The 17,320-nt window shown below is 55.3% G+C and overlaps 1 protein-coding gene across 2 annotated transcripts in view; it reads left to right on the top strand.

Moving 5' to 3' along the window:
* Window positions 1–17,320, top strand: part of SPNS2 (SPNS lysolipid transporter 2, sphingosine-1-phosphate) — a 37,577-nt gene that overhangs the window by 17,261 nt on the left and 2,996 nt on the right. For both annotated transcript variants that reach the window (XM_068978799.1, XM_068978797.1), the window contains exons 3-9: window positions 8,173–8,309; window positions 12,309–12,460; window positions 12,697–12,763; window positions 14,289–14,431; window positions 14,730–14,882; window positions 15,012–15,201; window positions 15,509–15,574. In XM_068978799.1, coding sequence (XP_068834900.1) covers window positions 8,173–8,309; window positions 12,309–12,460; window positions 12,697–12,763; window positions 14,289–14,431; window positions 14,730–14,882; window positions 15,012–15,201; window positions 15,509–15,574 — 908 coding nt within the window. The remainder of the gene's footprint in view (window positions 1–8,172; window positions 8,310–12,308; window positions 12,461–12,696; window positions 12,764–14,288; window positions 14,432–14,729; window positions 14,883–15,011; window positions 15,202–15,508; window positions 15,575–17,320) is intronic.

The raw sequence follows: 17,320 nt of genomic DNA on the forward strand, positions 1-17,320 counted from the left end.
GTCTCATGGTGAGAGAGTAGCAGGCCTGGCATTGGGACTTCTTCGTATGGGGTCCTCTTGGCTTGGGAGGGGACACAGACACTCACTGGATTGGTGAGGCTTGTCCCAGGCGTCAGAGTGTCTGGCATTTCAACATTCTTGGGGTGAGTGCCTCTGGGCCATGCTGAGCATTTCCAGTACTCTCCAAGACCCTCTAGTTTTCGCCCTGTGGTCCTCATCCCACTCCCCGCCCTGGGCACCAGCTGGGAGGGCTCCCCAGAGTGTCCTTGCCCTTCTGGCCAAGAAGCCAGGTGGGCTGGACCAGAACGTGACTCAGTGGGCTACCAGGCAAATCATCTAATTGGCCTGGGCTCCAGGCACCTGTCTCTTCCCCAAGCACTGATAAGGTCGGAGCCAGGTGGAGGGCGCCAGCCAGGTGTTGGTGCTTGCCCAGATCAAAGGGCCAGGATTGAGGGCTGGGTTGCCTGCTTATTTGTGGGCACCAGGGGCTTCTGGGCCAGGAGACAGGGTTGGGGGGCAGGGGCAGAGAGTTCGGCCTGGGCCTGCCCGTGCTGTTTCCCCTGGGGACCAGAGCATGAAGGCTGGTTTTGGCAGCCCCCTTGCATATTGCTGCCAGCTCTGAGCCGGCCCCTCAGCTGCAGCAGCCATAGCTCAGCCTCTGGGAAAGCCCACAGCAGAAGTACAGCTCTTGAGTCTTGCTGTCTTGGGAAGTCAAGAGTTCCCATAGCCTATACCTAAAGGGGCAGCTGTTGCTAAACCTACTGCTCAGCAGACCCTGCGCTAGGCTCTGCCTTGGACTCAGTCCTTGCATGCAGGAAGATTCCTTGTATTGATGGGAACAGAAGACGTATTTAGTCCCCACCCAGCGGAGACTGTGGGAGCCTGGGGTGGTGGTGGTTGTAGCAGAGAGCGTGGACCTAGCTGTGTCTGGTGGCAGGTCAAGACTTCCCTGAGGAGGGGACATTTGAGTGAGGCTTTGAAGGATGAATTGGAGTTTGCTCAGGGGAAAGCAGGGCTTCCCAGGTGGCGCAGTGGTAAAGAATCTGCCTGCCCATGCAGGAGATGTAGGAGACTTGGGTTTGATCCCTGGGTCAGGAAGATCCCCTGGAGGAGGGATACAACCCACTCCAGTATTCTTGCCTGGAGAATTCCATGGGCAGAGAAGCCTGGCTGGTTATAGTCTGTGGGGCCTTTAAAGAGTAGGACGTGACTGAGTGCACACACACACACAGGGGAAAGGACTTCAGTTAGCTTGGTGATCTGTCAGAGTTTCCCCCTTCCCAGCTGGATAAAATATGTCAGGAAAACATATTTAAATGACATAGCTGAGTTTGAAAGCTAAAGCTAGCAGGGACATTTCCAGGTGATAGAAACAAAGAGTTGAACTCAGAAACAGGAGAGGGAGCTGGTACCAAAGCCAAGCGGGGACCAGCATATGTCTTAGAAGCTTGTTACAGTATTTTTAATGTAAACATTTTTATCACAAAGACTTTCAGATATACACAAATCATAGAATAATGTAACAGGTTTCCATAGATCTATCACCCAGATTCATCAAAGGATGACTAGTCTGGACCAGTTTCCAGACTTGGGGGTATTCTTTACTTTGAAGATTGTGCAGAGCAGATTTGGGTCCCTGAGTTTTTAGTTGATCACCAATATATGGGTGATTCAGTTTCTGCCCGGGGTTTCCCTGATTTCAAGCTATATACCCAGGCTGATGGACAGTTTTTCCATCCGTGAAAAGACATCGCTTCCTTGGTTCAGCATTTTAGCAGGGAGCCAAGTCTAGCTCATGCTTTGTACAGGCCTGGGAATTCCACCCACCTCCACAGACAAGCATCTGTTTTCAGGAATCCCAGAAGAAATAAATTCCAAACTGCTCCTTAGGGAAGCTGTCATGACCCAGGACTTGCACAGGACACAGGTGACAATTCCCACTGAAGACAAACCCAAATTCAAAATGAAACAGAGCATACAGGGAAACCCACATTTGTGGGAGAGAGTCCACCAGCTCCGAAAATGGGGAAACCCACTCCTAAAGAATTAGAACAGACTCATTTGAAAGGACTTTACGTTAGGTATGTTGAACACTCAAAGCTCTAAAGAAAGAGTAGAATTTATAGGACTGGAATAGCACATTATTTAAAAAAAAAAAAAGAGTAAGGAGATGTTTAAAAGCCCTAAATTCAAAATTCTGGAGTGAAAAATATAAGTATTAAAATGAAAAATAATTAGATGAGTTAGCAAGTAGACTAGACCCAGTTGAAGAGAAAATAAGTGAACGAGAAGCTGGATCTGAGGACACTGGCATAAATGCAACTCAGGGGAGCGGGGAGTGAGAGTGAGGGCTGTGCTGTTGCTGGCTCTGGTGTGAATTTTGTCGTGGGGAGAGCTAAGGTGAGGGGCTGGGGACAGCAGGCGGGGTCTGATGGTGTGGAGCATCTGGGTTTTGTCTGGAGGCAGCGGGGAGCCAGAGAAGATAGCAGAGCAGGGCTGGTCCCTGCAAGGTATGTGCATCAGGAGGGTCACGCTGGGGCTGAGTGTGGGAGCGGATGGCGGGGGAAGCTGGGAGGCAACTCAGCGCTGGGGTTTGTGGCATCACGCGGAAGGGCTAGGATTCGGGGGCAGGGGTGCAGGGACAGAGGAAGGGCCAGCTCAGACTGAAACCAGACGGCGCCTTTGCTTTGGGACTGAGTCTCCCTCCCCACTTTGTTCCCTCCCCACTTCAGCCAGCCCGGCAATATCCTCCAGCTTTGGCAAAGACTCAGGTTCTGCAGGCAAAGTTGGGCAGCCCCCGTGGCTGTCCCCCCACGGCCCTCCTGTCTGAGGGGATGCTGGAGAACCTCTCTTCCCGAGGCCTCAGTGGCCAGCCTAGGGTCTGAGACTGAGCAAAGTCTGAAAGAGGTGTAGTTCCCCTCCTTCCTTCCTCGAGTGTGGTGGGTGTCCAGGCACCGATGTGGGGTGGTGGGCGCTGATCTGGGTCCTCCTGGTCATCTTAGCCGGCCTGGGCCTCCATCCTCCATATCCCATGGGCAGGCATAGCCTGACTCCCGCAGCTCCGTGCCTGCCCGAGCTCCTTCCCTGCCCACAGGATGTGGAGGATGGCGAGTCTCCTTCCAATAATAAGTTGGTCGGATCCGGATTTTGTAAAAATAACCCTGGTCCAGCCCAGGCTGAGGTGGGGCTGGACACGTGCTCCAAGGCCACGGTGTGGGAGCCCAGGGCTCCCCCCAGTGCAGACCTCACCCACTCCTGCTCCAGGACTACCTTCTCAGCAGCCCCAGGGGGTGGGGTGCGGGGGTGGTGGTGGTAGAGGGGTTCCTGGGGCTGTCTGCCAGGGCTCAGAGCTCTCAGCGGGGGTTGCTCCGAGCTATGGGTGCTGGCTTCCTCAGCAGGCCCACCGGGAGAAGGCTTTCAGCCAGCACCACGAGAGGTGGAGGGCGCCTTAGGGACACTCTCAAGCCCTGATGACTTCCTGTTGGCCCTGCGAGGAGGAGGTGGGACTTCCTGGCAGTCCAGTGGTGAAGACTGCGCTTCCACTGCAGAAGATGCAGGTTCTGTCCCCAGGGACCTAGATCCCACAAGCATGCGTGCGTGCGTGCTCAACTGTGTCCAACTCTGTGACCCCATGGACTGTAGCCTGCCAGGCTCATCTGTCCATGGGATTCTCCAGGCAAGAATACTAGAGCGGGTTGCTCTTTCCTCCTCCAGGGGATCTTCCCAATCCAGGAGTCGAACCTGCGTCTCTTGCATTGGCAGGTGGATTCTTTACCACTGTGCTATTCAGGAAGCCAGTGCTGGGAGGCAAAAAAATTAAAAAGTGGGAAGGGGGCATCACCCATCTTGCAGAGGAAGCAGCGAGGCTCCGACCCAGCTTCTTCTGGTGAGCCAGGGGCTCCAACTCCTCCCACACCGCCCTCCGAGGCCCTGCCCCCTGCCCTGGCTCTCTGCCTGTGGCTCCATTGTCTGGGACCTGTGGGCTCAGCACATGTGAGCTGATGGAGGGCTTCCCCACGCCCTGACCACAGGATGTCCTCGTGCTGGGAAAGCCATCCCTACCGAGACCAGGGGTGGGGCAGCCACTCTGCCCAGAAAGCTCTCCTCGAATAAACAAAGACTATGGGGTTGGCGGTGGTGGGCCCGGGAAGCTTCTAGCCTGGGCTGGTCTTTATTTTCATCAGAGCTTCCTGCTGGCCAGAGAAGGCCCTGGCCCTTTCCTGGGACATGGGTCACCTGTCCAGGCCTTTGCCCATGCTGTTCCTCCCATCGGGAATTTGTTTTCCTCTGGTCCCTACCTGGTTGTGTTCAGGCCTCTCTGCTGGCCTGTGCCATCCCCGAGGGCCAGGAGAGGTCCTTTCTCTTGTCTGCCCTGAGCAGAAGGGGAGGGCTCTCAAGATGGATTGAGTCTTCCTGCTGACCTTGGACTCCCCTGTCCCCAAGGGGAAGGCCCTGAGGAACAAGGGAGGCCAAGGTCAAGAGGGTTGCTGTGTCATCTTGAGCAATTTTCTCCACCTTCCAGTGGCTCCAGCTGTAAAATGGGACTCGGTGCCCTTTGGCAGGATGAGGGTGGGGAAAGGGCGTGGCTGCTCCAACAGGAGTCCACCTGCAGTCCTGGGTGCCTCTGGCCGCCCAGACGAGCATGCACGAAACCAGTGGGGAAAGTGCCAGAGGGGCTGCCTTCCGGTTCCGCTGTGGACAGGAGGGTAGGGTTGGACCAGGACGGCTGGATGTTGGGCTGAGGCCTGACCCACCTCCTTCAGCCTCTCTGCACCCATCCAGTGGGGGCTTGTCTAGTGCTGCGGATCTCCCACTGCCCACTCACTAACCGCCAGACCCGGTCCTAGGGGTTACGGCCTGGTCCCCGTCCCCATCCCCTGCTGCTCCCTCCATCACCTTCCCCGCCTGCAGCCTCTTGCATCTTCCTGCTGTCCCTGACACACCCTGAACTTTCTCTGACCTTTGGAACATCAGCTGGGATCTTCTGCCTTCCCGGCCTGGCAGTCTGTAGTGTGATTTAGAGCAAGGACTTTGGAGTCAAGTTGGAGTATAAATTCTGGCTCAGCCACACACTAGCTGTGTGATGTCACTCCTTTAAGCCTCTATTGTGTCTTTTGTGAGATGAAGATAATAAAATCAGATTGAGAGGATCTGTGCTTATGTCCAGAGTACATCCCTGGGCCTTGCCTAGAATAAATGCTCAATAAATGGTAACTGCAGTTATTATTAATGGTCAGCATTATGGCTCAGTCATACGATTTGTAACTGATCTTCTAATATTCCTGATTTTAAGTGTTATCATCACCACAGTAAATTCATATGGAGCCTTCAATGACCAACTCTGGCATCACTGCCTCCAGGAAGCCTCCCTTCACTGTCTTGGCAGAATTTAGCCCTACTTGCTGGTTCCTTGGCATTTTAACTCTTTAAGCTGGTCAACCCACAGATGAGGTCTACTCCCTGGTTGGACAGCGGGGGCAACTCCTACTCTGATTTTTCTTCTGCCCACACCCCACCTTGCAGAGACAGGCATAGAGGGAACGATTCTTCCTTTTTCCCTAACATGTGGAGTCCTCAGGAGACTGCAGTCTCTTTCCTACCTGTATTCTGCCCTGATCTCAGGCAGATCCTGGGAGACAGACCCAGCAGGAACAATTCTTTTTCTGGATACAAGGAAATAACTTCTACCTTGACCGATCTAAACAAGGGCCCTTTGTTGACCAAGGTTGACCCACTCTGGGCAGGGCGTGGCACTAAGCACTTTACAAGCACTATCTCAGTAGTGCCCAAAGCAAGCCGGGAGTTGCTATTTTTATCTTAATTTCACAGATGAGGAAGTTGGCACGCCGGAGGTGGCTTAGACTCCTGAGAGTTGATTGTTAAATTTTCAGGAATTGTGTGATCTAGTTGTTAAGCACAGACCGTTGTTAAAAACTAAATTACATCAACTTACAATTAAACAGCATATTAAAAACAAAGGTAATAAACACTCAAGATTCATCACTTCCTAATTATTTTACTGCCTTGTACTTATTATCTATGTTCTTTAAGTTATTTATGTCTGTTGAATCTGGATGGTAGACTCATATACAGCTCTCCATGCTTGTGTATCTCTTCTCAATTCTGATTAGTGACATCATGTTGGGAGCTTGAAATCAGGCCACATTGGGAGTATTTGCACCATGCAAACTGGCAACACTGCTCATCAGGGCCCGCCTCCCCCTGCCTTTTAGAGAGACAGTTGCTAAACATTTATCGGCATACCACGGAACGAGGAACAGAGAGGTTGTGACCTGTCCAAGGTCACCCCGCTGGCAAGGAACCCAGCTGAATTCGAGCCTGGGCAGTGTGTCTGGAGTCCAGATTCTTGCACCTCTCTGCTGTGCTGATTCTGCAGCAGGCCCCCATCACCCAGTTGGGATTACAAAGTATCCTCACACCCATACACACTCTCTGTCTTCCTCTGGAGGATAAGAGACAGTCACGCGGCCCCAGCCTGCCCTCCTCCCTCCGTCTGTCTCTTCTCCTAGGGGCGCAGGCCTGTGAGGGACCAGCCAGCCCCTGTGAACGTCCAGCGTGGCGGTCAGAGGCCACCCTGTCTGCTCACCCGGGCTTTGTCTGGCCATCTGCCCGTCAGCTGCGGGTCTGCCTTCCAGGAGGAGGAATCAGGGGCTGCCTCTCCGCATGACCTGGTGCCTCCCCTGCCTTGCTGGCCTCTTCATCCCACCTGGGACCCCCAAGGCCCCTCCCAGCCCGCTAGAGCCATCCCCATGGGGTCCTCTAAGACTGCTGTGCTCTTGTTCTGGAAGAGCAAAACCAGGTCACCTCATGCCTCTGCTCAGCATCCTCTGGTGTGTTCCTCTCTCGCCAGAAGCCACAGTCACCTCAGTGGGCCACAAGGCCCTGCCCCTTCTGGCCTTTCCTCCAGGTCCCTCTACATCAGCTACTCTGGTCTCTCTGTTGTTCCACAAATACGCTAAGCCCACTTCTGCCCCAGGACCTTTGGGTTTGTTCTCAGTCTAATATCTGCATCATTCATCTCCTCATCTCCTCCAGGTCTTTGTTGAAATGTCACCTTCTCTGGCCTTTCTTTTTAAAATGTTTACGCTTCTTTCTCTTACATGCTTTTCCTACCTCCCTTTTCTGCCCTTTCCCCCTCCTTAGCACTTGTCACCACCTGACATACTATATTTTTAATTTTATTTTCTGTTTCTCACTAGATTGAAAACTTCAAGAGGCCAGGAAGTTTTGGCTTTGTTGAACGGATGAAAGGATGGATGATTGAGCGAGTTATTGAATGAATGAATGAAATGGCAATGTTCCTAACTGTTAGGAAAGCCTCTGTGGCTTACTGGGAGTTAGGGTGGCTGTGTGGTCAGGCCAGCATGAAACCTGGGTTTCCAGGTTCAGTTCTGCCCTCTTTTGCTGTGTGGCCTTGGGCATGTTCCTTTCCCTCTCTGAACCTCTTTTTTCGAATATAATAAGGAGAGTGGTGTGGCAAAGTATAAGGAAGACTGGCTCGAGTCAGGCAGATAGGAGGTCAAATCCCCACTGGGACATTTACTGCCAGAGGGGCTCTGGGCAAGTCACTTCTCTCTGAGTGTGTGAGAGAGAGAAGTAAGATGGGACAGGGGTCAGAAGGACACACAAGATGGGATGCGGTGAACCCCTAGAACAGACCCTGGTGCATGAAAGTGTCCAATGAATAAATCTTAACTTTTGAAAAGTGAAAGTCACTCAGTTGTGTCTGACTCTCTGCCACCCCATGGACTATAGTCCATGGAATTCTCCAGGCCAGAATACTGGAGTGGGTAGCTGTTCCCTTCTCCAAGGATTGAACCCAGGTCTCCCGCATTGCAGGCGGATTCTTTACCAGCTGAGCCACCAGGGAAGCCCAAGAACACTGGAGTGGATAGCTTAGCCCCTTTCAAGTACCCAAAGGGCCCACCTTCCGCTGGGCATTGAAGAGGATGTAGTCGTGCGGTCTCCTAACCCAACGGGGCTGTGCTGGCTCCCCTGGGCCCGGGGTCTGGCTGAGGCTGCCCCTCTTGGGTGGGGGCTGCTTCCTCAAAAGGCACTTGGTCTCTTGCTGGGTGATCTGAGCAGGTGGGCTCTGCCATGGGACCCTCCCACACCCCTGCCCCACCCCTGAAACTCTCCTCTCCCGCGCAGTTTTCATCTGCAGCTTCATGGTGGCCGCCCCCATCTTCGGCTACCTGGGTGACCGCTTCAACAGGAAGGTGATCCTCAGCTGCGGGATTTTCTTCTGGTCGGTGGTCACGTTCTCCAGCTCCTTCATCCCCCAGCAGGTGAGGCCTGCCCGGGCTTCCCACCCGGCATTCCTGTGCATCCTGTCCACGTGTCCTGGTTCCTCCAGGGGGTGGCTAGTCTGATTGACCTGTCCTAGCCTAGACTGGGGCTCCAGCCTGTTGGGTTCAAGTGTACTGTGATGAGGGGGTCTTTGGGTGCTTCGATATTCTGGCCTTGCTGATGGGCTTTCCCTGTGCTGGCCTTGAGCTGAAGGGCTTGTAGCCCAGTGGGACATCTTAATTCTCCCTGAGCTGCTTCTGATTTGCAGAGAATGTGAGAAACGGGGAAGCCAGTCGGGCCAAGGAGTCAGGGCCTTGGGTCCTAGTCTTGGCTCTGCTGTCATCTTGCTGCGTGACTCGAGATACGTTGCTCCCTTTCTCTGGGCCTCGCACAGTTTGCTCTTTGTCCAATGACCAGCCGGTTCCCTGCATCAAAGTCCTCTGGAAATAAACATCAGTTTAACCTAAGGAAGATGTTTCTGACTTGGCCCCCACAGTTCAGGGTTTGAAGATCCCAGTTCTGTGGCCCATTCAGCTTTGTGATCTGGAGAAACTTGCTTTACTTCTCTGAGCCTCAGTTTCTTCATCTGTAATAAAAGGATAACACTTCTCAGCTTGAAGGGCGGTTGTGAGAAAAAACTGCACTGGTGGATGTCCACACCCTGATACATACATGGAAGGTGTTCAACACATTTTTATTTCTGTTCTTTCTTCCAAAGAGGAGATATGTTGCTCTGATAGGTAGTGAGTGTCCCATCACTAGGGGTGTTCAAGCAGAGAAAGGACAATCACATGATGGCTATTGTAGATGGAGATAGAGGAAGAAGGGGGAAAATCAGGTCTTATCCTCAGGGACTTTTCAGCCTAGGGGACAAAAGAGGAGACCCTAGCCTTGGGACCATCCAGGCTGGTGGGTGTGACAGGAGCTCCCACATTCAGACTTTCAAGATATGCAAAGTGCTGAAAGTCCTCACTGAAGACAGACAACAGTCTTTGACATCCATATAGTCAGGGAAGACTTCCTGGAGGAGGTGGCACTTGAGCTGGGCAGACAAGCCAGGCAGGTTTGGCCTTTTGGCGAAGATAGCACGGGCTGAGGGAGCAGCCCTATGGAGGCATAAATGGTGTAGAGTATTGACAGATCAAGGAGGAGAGTGCTTTGACTGGAGAGGAAGGCAGGGACCAGGTCATGGAGAGCCCTGACTGCCAATTTGGGAGGCCTGAACTTCTTTCTGGGATCCTGGGAGAGTCTGAAGAAGGGAAGGGTGAGTCAGATTTACATTTATGGAGAGGAGGTTGGAGGTGAGGGCAGAGAGAACTGGTAGATTTGGGGGTTCCAGCTTTGCTTCATGGGGCAACTTCAAGGAGGAGGGTCAGGTCAGCTAAGCCCCAGACCTAGGGCATCAGGCAGAGTCTCATGGCCACGGTCAACAATGGGGACTGGACCAGAAGAAGCTCCTGGGCCCCCGCTGGGTCTTGTCCTGCCCACGGGGCTGCTTCTGGGATTGACCAGTGAGTCTAGGACCGTGATGTCCAGTCTGGGCACCGTTCCCGGTGTGTGGATGGAAAGGAGAGCTGGGGAGAGAAGATGAACAGAGGCAGAGGCAGAAACAGACGGGTCACTCCCAATTCATCTCTAAATTCACTGCTGCCATGTTCTGAGTCCCGTGGGGGGTTTTGGTGGACCTTGGCAATGTGATTCTGGTTAATCTGGCAGAGAAAATGCCCAGGAACAGCCAAGAGCAGTGAGAGTAACAGGGAAAGGGGCTTTGCCCCATTAGTTATCCCAACATGGCTATTCCAACTAAAACAGCAGAGGGATAAACTAAGAGACTGGGGAGGCAGAGTCCTCCTTTTCATGGGAGGATGAAAGTTGCGTCTCAGGTAAACGGTGTTGGGAGGACTGGCTGTCCATCTGGATGGAAGATAAAGTATGGTCTGTATTTCTAACCACGCTTCAAAATAAATCCCAGATAGATGAAAGTAAAGTTAAAAGCAAACTGTAAAAATCAACAAGAAAAAGACAAGGAGCTCAGGAAAAAAAATAGGCAAAGGATAGTGAGAGGCAGTTCCTGAGGAAGATCCCCAAAGGGCAATGTATGTAGGAAGAGATGGTTCTCTTCTTCGAGAGTAATGAAAGCACTGCAAATTGAAACAACAATGAGATGCCATTTCACACCCATCAGATTGGCAGCAATTAAAAAGGCTGACAATACCAAGTGTTATTAAAGCTGCTGGTGGGAGTGTAAATTGGGAGAGCCTCTTTGGAGAGCAAAGTGGCAGGATTTTATAAAATTTTGTGTACCCCCCAGAGCCCTGCCTTCTACTTCGAAGTATATGCCGAAGAGAGAAACTCCACCTCATGGACACGAAGTGACGGGTGCATGCAAGGACGTTTGTCGTAGTTTTGTAATAGAAAAAAAGAGAGACAGGGAGAGAGAAGACAAATAGTCTAAGTGATCATGACTAGGGGGATGCCCAGATAGAATGGGGTGTATTCACGCTATGAGATTCTCAGCAGCAAATGAATGAACTAGGTCTACATTAACCAGCGGAAATGGGTTTCCAAAAGATGAAGGGAAAAAAAGCAAGTTGTGGGACAAGATGCATGGAGAAAAACATGGTCATTTGATTTTTTTTTTTTGAAAGCACACAGAGGACACTAAATGTTGTCGCCTGGTATGTGTACATACAGGCAAAGGCAGAAGTCATGGCAAATATACAAGATATCCAGTTCCAGGGGCAGGAGTGTGGATCAATGGGATCCTTTGTCAAAGAGGTCTTATCTGCCTGCTCTTGGAGCCCAGGAGAACAGGACATCATTCCCATTTTCCTTCTCTTTCTAAAATAAACGCAAAAGATAAGAGAATATATATATATATATATATATATATATATTGTTCTGGGACGGACTAGCCCTTCCTGAGCAAGATGTGAAATTCAGAAACCATTAAGGGAAAATCAGCAGCTGGGACAGCACTGAATTGAATAACACAAAATAAAGCTTCTGTGTGATGAAACTCCCCGTAAAAAAGTGGAAAGAAAGATGATGATGGAAAATGTTTGTGACCTATCTAATAAACATCAATTCCCATGACATATAAGAAGCTAACAGAAACCAATGCAAGACAGACAAAGAATCCAACAGAAAACTAGGCAAAGGCTATGGGCAGCTGATTCCCAGGGAAAGAAGCACAGGCAGGGGCCAGGGGAAGGAAGATGGAGAGTGAGAGGGTGAACGAACTATGGAAACGAGAGGCACAGAGAGGGGTGGGCAGGACCAGCGATGCGGAGAGAGGTCTGGGAAACAGATGGAGATGGAGGGCGAGAAACAGGGAGACCCGGAGGAGGGTTGCATGTGGGCGATGCTGGGCCGGATGGGTGGGCAGGGTGAGGCCAGGGGAAAATGACCAGGCTTGGTTCTCAGGCCCTGGGCAGCTGGGGGTATTGAGGGGCTGGGTTCACATCAAAGCGGGTAGGACCACTGGCAGCTGGCAGGGCCCCACCCTTCCCGGCTCAGCTGGGCTCTGCTCTTTGATGTGTGATGGGGGAGGGGAGAAAAGCCCACTGGGCTTGCCCTGCCCATTCTCCGTGTACACTGGGTCCTCAGTGCCGCCAGGGTCAGCCCAGCGGCCCTGTCAGGGATGGGACTCAGAGTGGGGCTGGCTTGAGGCTCCCGAGGTGGGGCCAGAACCCAGGGAGGAAGGCTCCTAATCGGTGGGGCTGGCAGTGGAGACACAGGCTGTTGCTCCTGCCACACCTACAGCTCTCAGCCCGTGAAAGTCCAGCTCCATCCCAGTCCTGGGCCCAGTCCGACCCACTATTCGGAGGTGGGAACTGAGGCCTGGAGCCGCCCAGGCTGTAGCTGTTGCTCAGGCAGTGGTAGGGCTCCATCCTGGCTCCGAGGCCCCACAGGGGGTGGGGAGCAAAGCAGGGACCAAGCATGAGCAGGCAGAGGAGCAGGACAGTCTCCCAGCAGCCTGCGCCCCTCCCCCACAGCACTTCTGGCTGCTGGTCCTCTCCCGCGGGCTGGTGGGCATCGGCGAGGCCAGCTACTCCACCATCGCGCCCACCATCATTGGCGACCTCTTCACCAAGAACACGCGCACGCTCATGCTGTCTGTCTTCTACTTCGCCATCCCGCTGGGCAGGTGAGGGATCCGGGCGGGGTCCCCTTGGATTTCTGACCATCCCCTCTCCTTGACGTCCGGCTCTCTCTGACCTAAACATGCGGGCGGTCAGCATTGAAAGCTGCCGGGACCAGCTCCCTGGCTGGCTGAGGGGGGTGTTGGGGTGGGACAGGACTGGCGGCCTCCTGGACTGGTGAGCATCCCCTGACCCCCACACTCCTGCCCGTCCTTGCCTGACGATGTTGTTTTCTCTGCAGCGGCCTGGGCTACATCACCGGCTCCAGCGTGAAGCAGGCGGCCGGAGACTGGCACTGGGCCTTGCGGGTAAGGACCCCTCCCCCAGACCAGCTCTTGCCCAGGGTCACCCAGAGGTTCAGGGACAAAGCCCAGGCCTGGCTCCCTAGCTTCCCACCTCACGGACCTGGGCTCTTCTCCATGAGCCCACTTTGAGGTGTCGGGGAGCCAGACTTGCCCCTGCCACTCTCAGGGGCCGCAGTCTGCGAGGACAAAGGAAATTCCAGGTTCATGGTGGCACTTCCTGGTTCAAGCCGGGGGTTGGGGGGCACTGTGCCAGGGTGGGACTGAGACAAGACCTCTGTTGTGGGGCCGCTTCCTGTCCTGCAGGAGGATTCAGCACAAGTGTGCCAAGGCCCCAGGACGGTGCAATCAGAGGAAACAGAGATCCCCAGTCTCGCGAAGGAGAGGAAGCTTAAGACAAAGTGTTTTTTCCTCAAAAGCAGGAAGGAAGCAGCCTCCGTGGAATTTTTTGATGGGGGTGGGGGAGACAGCAAATGGACAGGAACTCCCCAGCCCACGGGCTCCCAGGCCCGGTGGGGGTGGGTACAGATTTCCCGGTTCTCATGAGCGGGTGGAGGAGCCGGCGGATTGGAATCCAGGCTCCCACGATGTGCTCCTTCCATCCGGAGAGAGGCCTGGGGCCTTGGAGATTCTGTTCTTGACACTGGGCAGGATCCAAGGAAGACCCAAAGGGGCCCCTGCGCCTCTGTTCTCCAGGGACCCCCATGCTGCTGCAGTTGCTTAGTTGCTTCAGTTGTGTCCAACTCTGTGTGACCCCGAGGACTGCAGCCTGCGCCTCTGTCCGTGGGATTCTCTAGGCAAGAGTACTAGAGTGGCTTGCCATGCCCTCCTCCAGGGGATCTTTGCAACCCGGGGATCAAATCCCGGCTGCCTGCATTGCAGGCAGATTCTTTACTGCCAAGCCACCCACATGGGCCCCTCCCAAATGATCACCTACTTGATATATTAGCTGGAAGTTTCATGCCCAGCCAGTCCCTTCTCAGTGTCCACCCTCCCCAGGGAGAGGAGCTGGCCTGAGAAACTTTCCCAGACCCAGGGAGGTGAGTAAGACCTGGTATCTGGCCCCTGACCCCAGGAACTCTCCTTTCCTAGTTCTCATCCGCCCACCTACCTGTCTTCCTTTTGTTCCATCTATCACCCATCCATTTATCCATCCTCCTGTTTCCATGTGTTAATTCATCCACCCAGCAATCCATCCATCCAAGGATTCATCCATCTGTCTGTCTATTTAGCAATCTATCCTCCTTCCTTCCTCCATTCTGACCATCCCTCCCTCCTTCCCTTTCACTTTCAGTCCCCTCTCCCGTCCTACCCCTCATCTGGACAGCCCATTTGGAGCCCACCAGCCCTTTGTGCTGGCATCACCTCTGGTGGCTTTGCCCAGTCTGGAAGGCTGGGAAGATAATGAGCCCAGAGGAGGAGCCTGGGGCCCAGAGAAGGCATGGCTGGCCTGGTACCCCTTCCCAGTGCCAAAGAGAGACAAAGACTCTGGGGGCCTGGTGTCCTAACTTGGTGCACCCTGCCCCGCCAGGTGTCCCCCATCCTGGGCATGATCACAGGAACGCTCATCCTTGTCCTGGTCCCGGCCACGAAGAGGGGCCATGCCGACCAGCTCGGGGGGCAGCTCAAGGCACGGACGTCATGGCTCCGAGACATGAAGGCCCTGATCCGCAAGTGAGTGCTGCTGGGAGGGGTCCAGTGGGAAGAGGGAGGGGTTCCGAGGTGGGAGGACATCCCCCCCTTGCCTGCTTGGCCGGACTCCCTGGCATCTCCACTGTCGACAGTGCTGAGACCACTAGTGTTTATAATTCCTGAAGCCAGAGCCCTTGGCCCCGGAGGCCTCAGGGAAGGCATCTGAGGCCTTCTGCCCTTGGGGGGAGGGTGTGAGGGAGGAGAGTCTGCCTCCTGGGCCCTGCCATCCGCAGGGGTGCCAGCCCCCCCGCTCAGTGTCGCTGCCCCGTCCTCTCTTCAGCCGCAGCTACGTCTTCTCCTCCCTGGCCACGTCGGCCGTGTCCTTCGCCACAGGGGCCCTGGGCATGTGGATTCCGCTCTACCTGCACCGTGCCCAAGTCGTGCAGAAGACGGCGGAAACCTGCAGCAGCCCGCCCTGTGGGGCCAAGGACAGGTGGGACCAGGCCTGGGGGTCGGTGCCAGGGGCCAGGGGCGGGGAGGGGTGGGTGGAGAGGGATGCAGTCAGCCCCCGTACCCCAGCTCTGCCCCCTAACCCACGCCCCACTGTCCTCTGTCTCTGCAGCCTCATCTTTGGGGCCATTACCTGCTTCACGGGTTTTCTGGGTGTGGTCACGGGGGCAGGAGCCACGCGCTGGTGCCGCCTGCGGACCCAGAGGGCTGACCCGCTGGTGTGTGCTGTGGGCATGCTGGGCTCCGCCATCTTCATCTGCCTCATCTTTGTGGCCGCCAAGAGCAGCATCGTGGGCGCCTATGTGAGTGCAGGGGGTGGGTGCAGGGGCTCTGGAACAGGAAATGTGGGGGTGGGGGTCCCCACAACTGGAGGCTCCAGGCTTCTGTCCTTGCTCTGACCAGGGCTTGGGTGCCCTTCAGGGCTGTGGGCCTGGCTTGAAGCCTGTAGGTTATCCACAGATTTCTCAGGAGCCTCACTGCCAGGAGCTGGCGGCGGGGAGGCTTGTGGGGGGCTCCCTGCCAGCAGCCAGGGTGCAGGGAGCAGCCTGGGACCTATAGTGGGTAGAGCGCCCTCTGATGGTTGTTCTGGTCTTCCCCGACCCCGGACAGATTTGCATCTTCGTAGGGGAGACACTGCTGTTTTCTAACTGGGCTATCACTGCGGACATCCTCATGGTAAGGCAGGCCATGGCTGACCACTCAGGGCAGCTGGGGAGGGCGGGTGAAGGGGTGAGAGAGCTGGCAGGACTTGTGAAGGGAGACAGCGGGGATTTTGGGGGTCTGCATTGGGCCAGGGCCTGGAATCAGAGGGTTGAGCAGGCAGAAGGGAGGGATGTGGGGACTGGGTGCAGAAGGGTAATGTCTGGAGGCCTAGGTTTGTGGCCGGGAGGCTGGCAGTGCCAGGCTGGCACCGACGTGGTGCTGTCTGCCAGCGCTCCGCCCCCAGGGTCTGAGCTCCTGTGGACTCTGCCCTCTCTGGCTCAGCCTGGGTCCCGGGCGTGCCTGCCTGATGCCTGTGGCTGGGCTGGGTGGACAGAAGCTGTCTTCACAGGGCCAACAATGGGCTCCAGACCAGCCAGCCAGGGACAAAGGGCTGTCTGAGTGGTGGCAGGGGTTTGTGTCCTTGAGCAGGGACAGAAGCAGTCTAGGAGGGACCCAGAGGGGCCTGTAGCCTTGATAACAGGCATCAGTCTGGGGGTGGTGGTTGGAGACAGGGTGACATGTGATCCTGACCTCAGGGATCCTCCAAGTCGGGGCCAGGAGAGGGTTGAGAGGAGGGTACGTGGGGGACTGACTGGTGGTGGGGCGAGTGTCTGGGAGGTGCTGGGGGTGGGACCCTGGGGGGCAGGGAGGAGGAAGGACTCCTCAGGGGCCACCTTCAGGGCACCTGGTGTTTGCTGTCAGAGTACGGGTCAGCCTAGGAGGTCAGATTCTGCCTGGGTGTTGGGCCCCTGCCATCTCTCCTCCTCCAGGAAGCCTGCCTTGCCTCACCCGAGCTTCCCTGCAAATCTGCTTCACCCAGGGTTGTCTCTCCTGACTAACCCCTGACCGGCCCATGGCTAGAAGGGTGGGAGATCTGACTCAGCTCTGCACCTCAGCATGGTGCCAGGCATGGGTGGCAGGGGTGGGGCGGGGTCACTGCGCACGTGGGAGTGACGGTCAGAGTGAGACTGAATCAAGTGCCCTTGGCGGTAGGCAGGACCCCTGCTCTGCCTCTACCCCCAGGGGCAGCCCCAGCTGCTGACAGGGTTTGGGTCCCAGGGAAATTGTGTCCCATTTTATTAAGTGTCACAGCTAAGTGACTAATTATTCCTGGAAACGGGGCCATGCAATCGAGGTCTCCCCTCCCCCTGCCCCCAGTAACTGGGTGCCTGGCGGGCACTAGCTGCTGTCATAGTCTGTCCACAAAGGGTGGGCTTCTGGGGCAGGAGGCTGCCCAGGGCACCCGCTGAGGTGGCTGCTGCCCACCCTCTGCGCCTCTGCCACCAGCCCTTCTGTCTGGCCTTGGCCTACCCGGCTTTAGAGCTGTGGCCCCTTGTGTGTCTGGACCTGCTTGGTCTAGGCAGGAGGGTGGGTTTTGGGGGCCCAGGGGCTCTGGCAGTCGGTGCTGGGAGTGAAAATGGAGGTTCTTCCAGGCAGGGTCCTCTTCACCAGCATTGCCCTTCTCAGCCAGCCTGGGGCTCGGCGGGGCAACCAGGATGGGTCTTTCCCCTGTGGGGGAGGTGAGGGCAAGACTGAGGCTGGGGTTCTGGTCCCAGGGCGGCCATGTGCCATCTCTGTGCCTTTGGGCCTCGGTCTGCCCATGACTGGTGCGCTTGGCTCCCTGGCAAGGGCCAAGTGCAGGTGCTAAGGCAGTGTGGACTTAAGAGCTGGAGGAGGGAGTGGGGAAGACAGGAGGACTTTGTGTGAGGCCATGGGAAC

The sequence above is a fragment of the Capricornis sumatraensis genome, chromosome 8 (assembly GCF_032405125.1).
Source record: "Capricornis sumatraensis isolate serow.1 chromosome 8, serow.2, whole genome shotgun sequence".
In the NCBI taxonomy this organism is placed as follows: domain Eukaryota; kingdom Metazoa; phylum Chordata; class Mammalia; order Artiodactyla; family Bovidae; genus Capricornis; species Capricornis sumatraensis.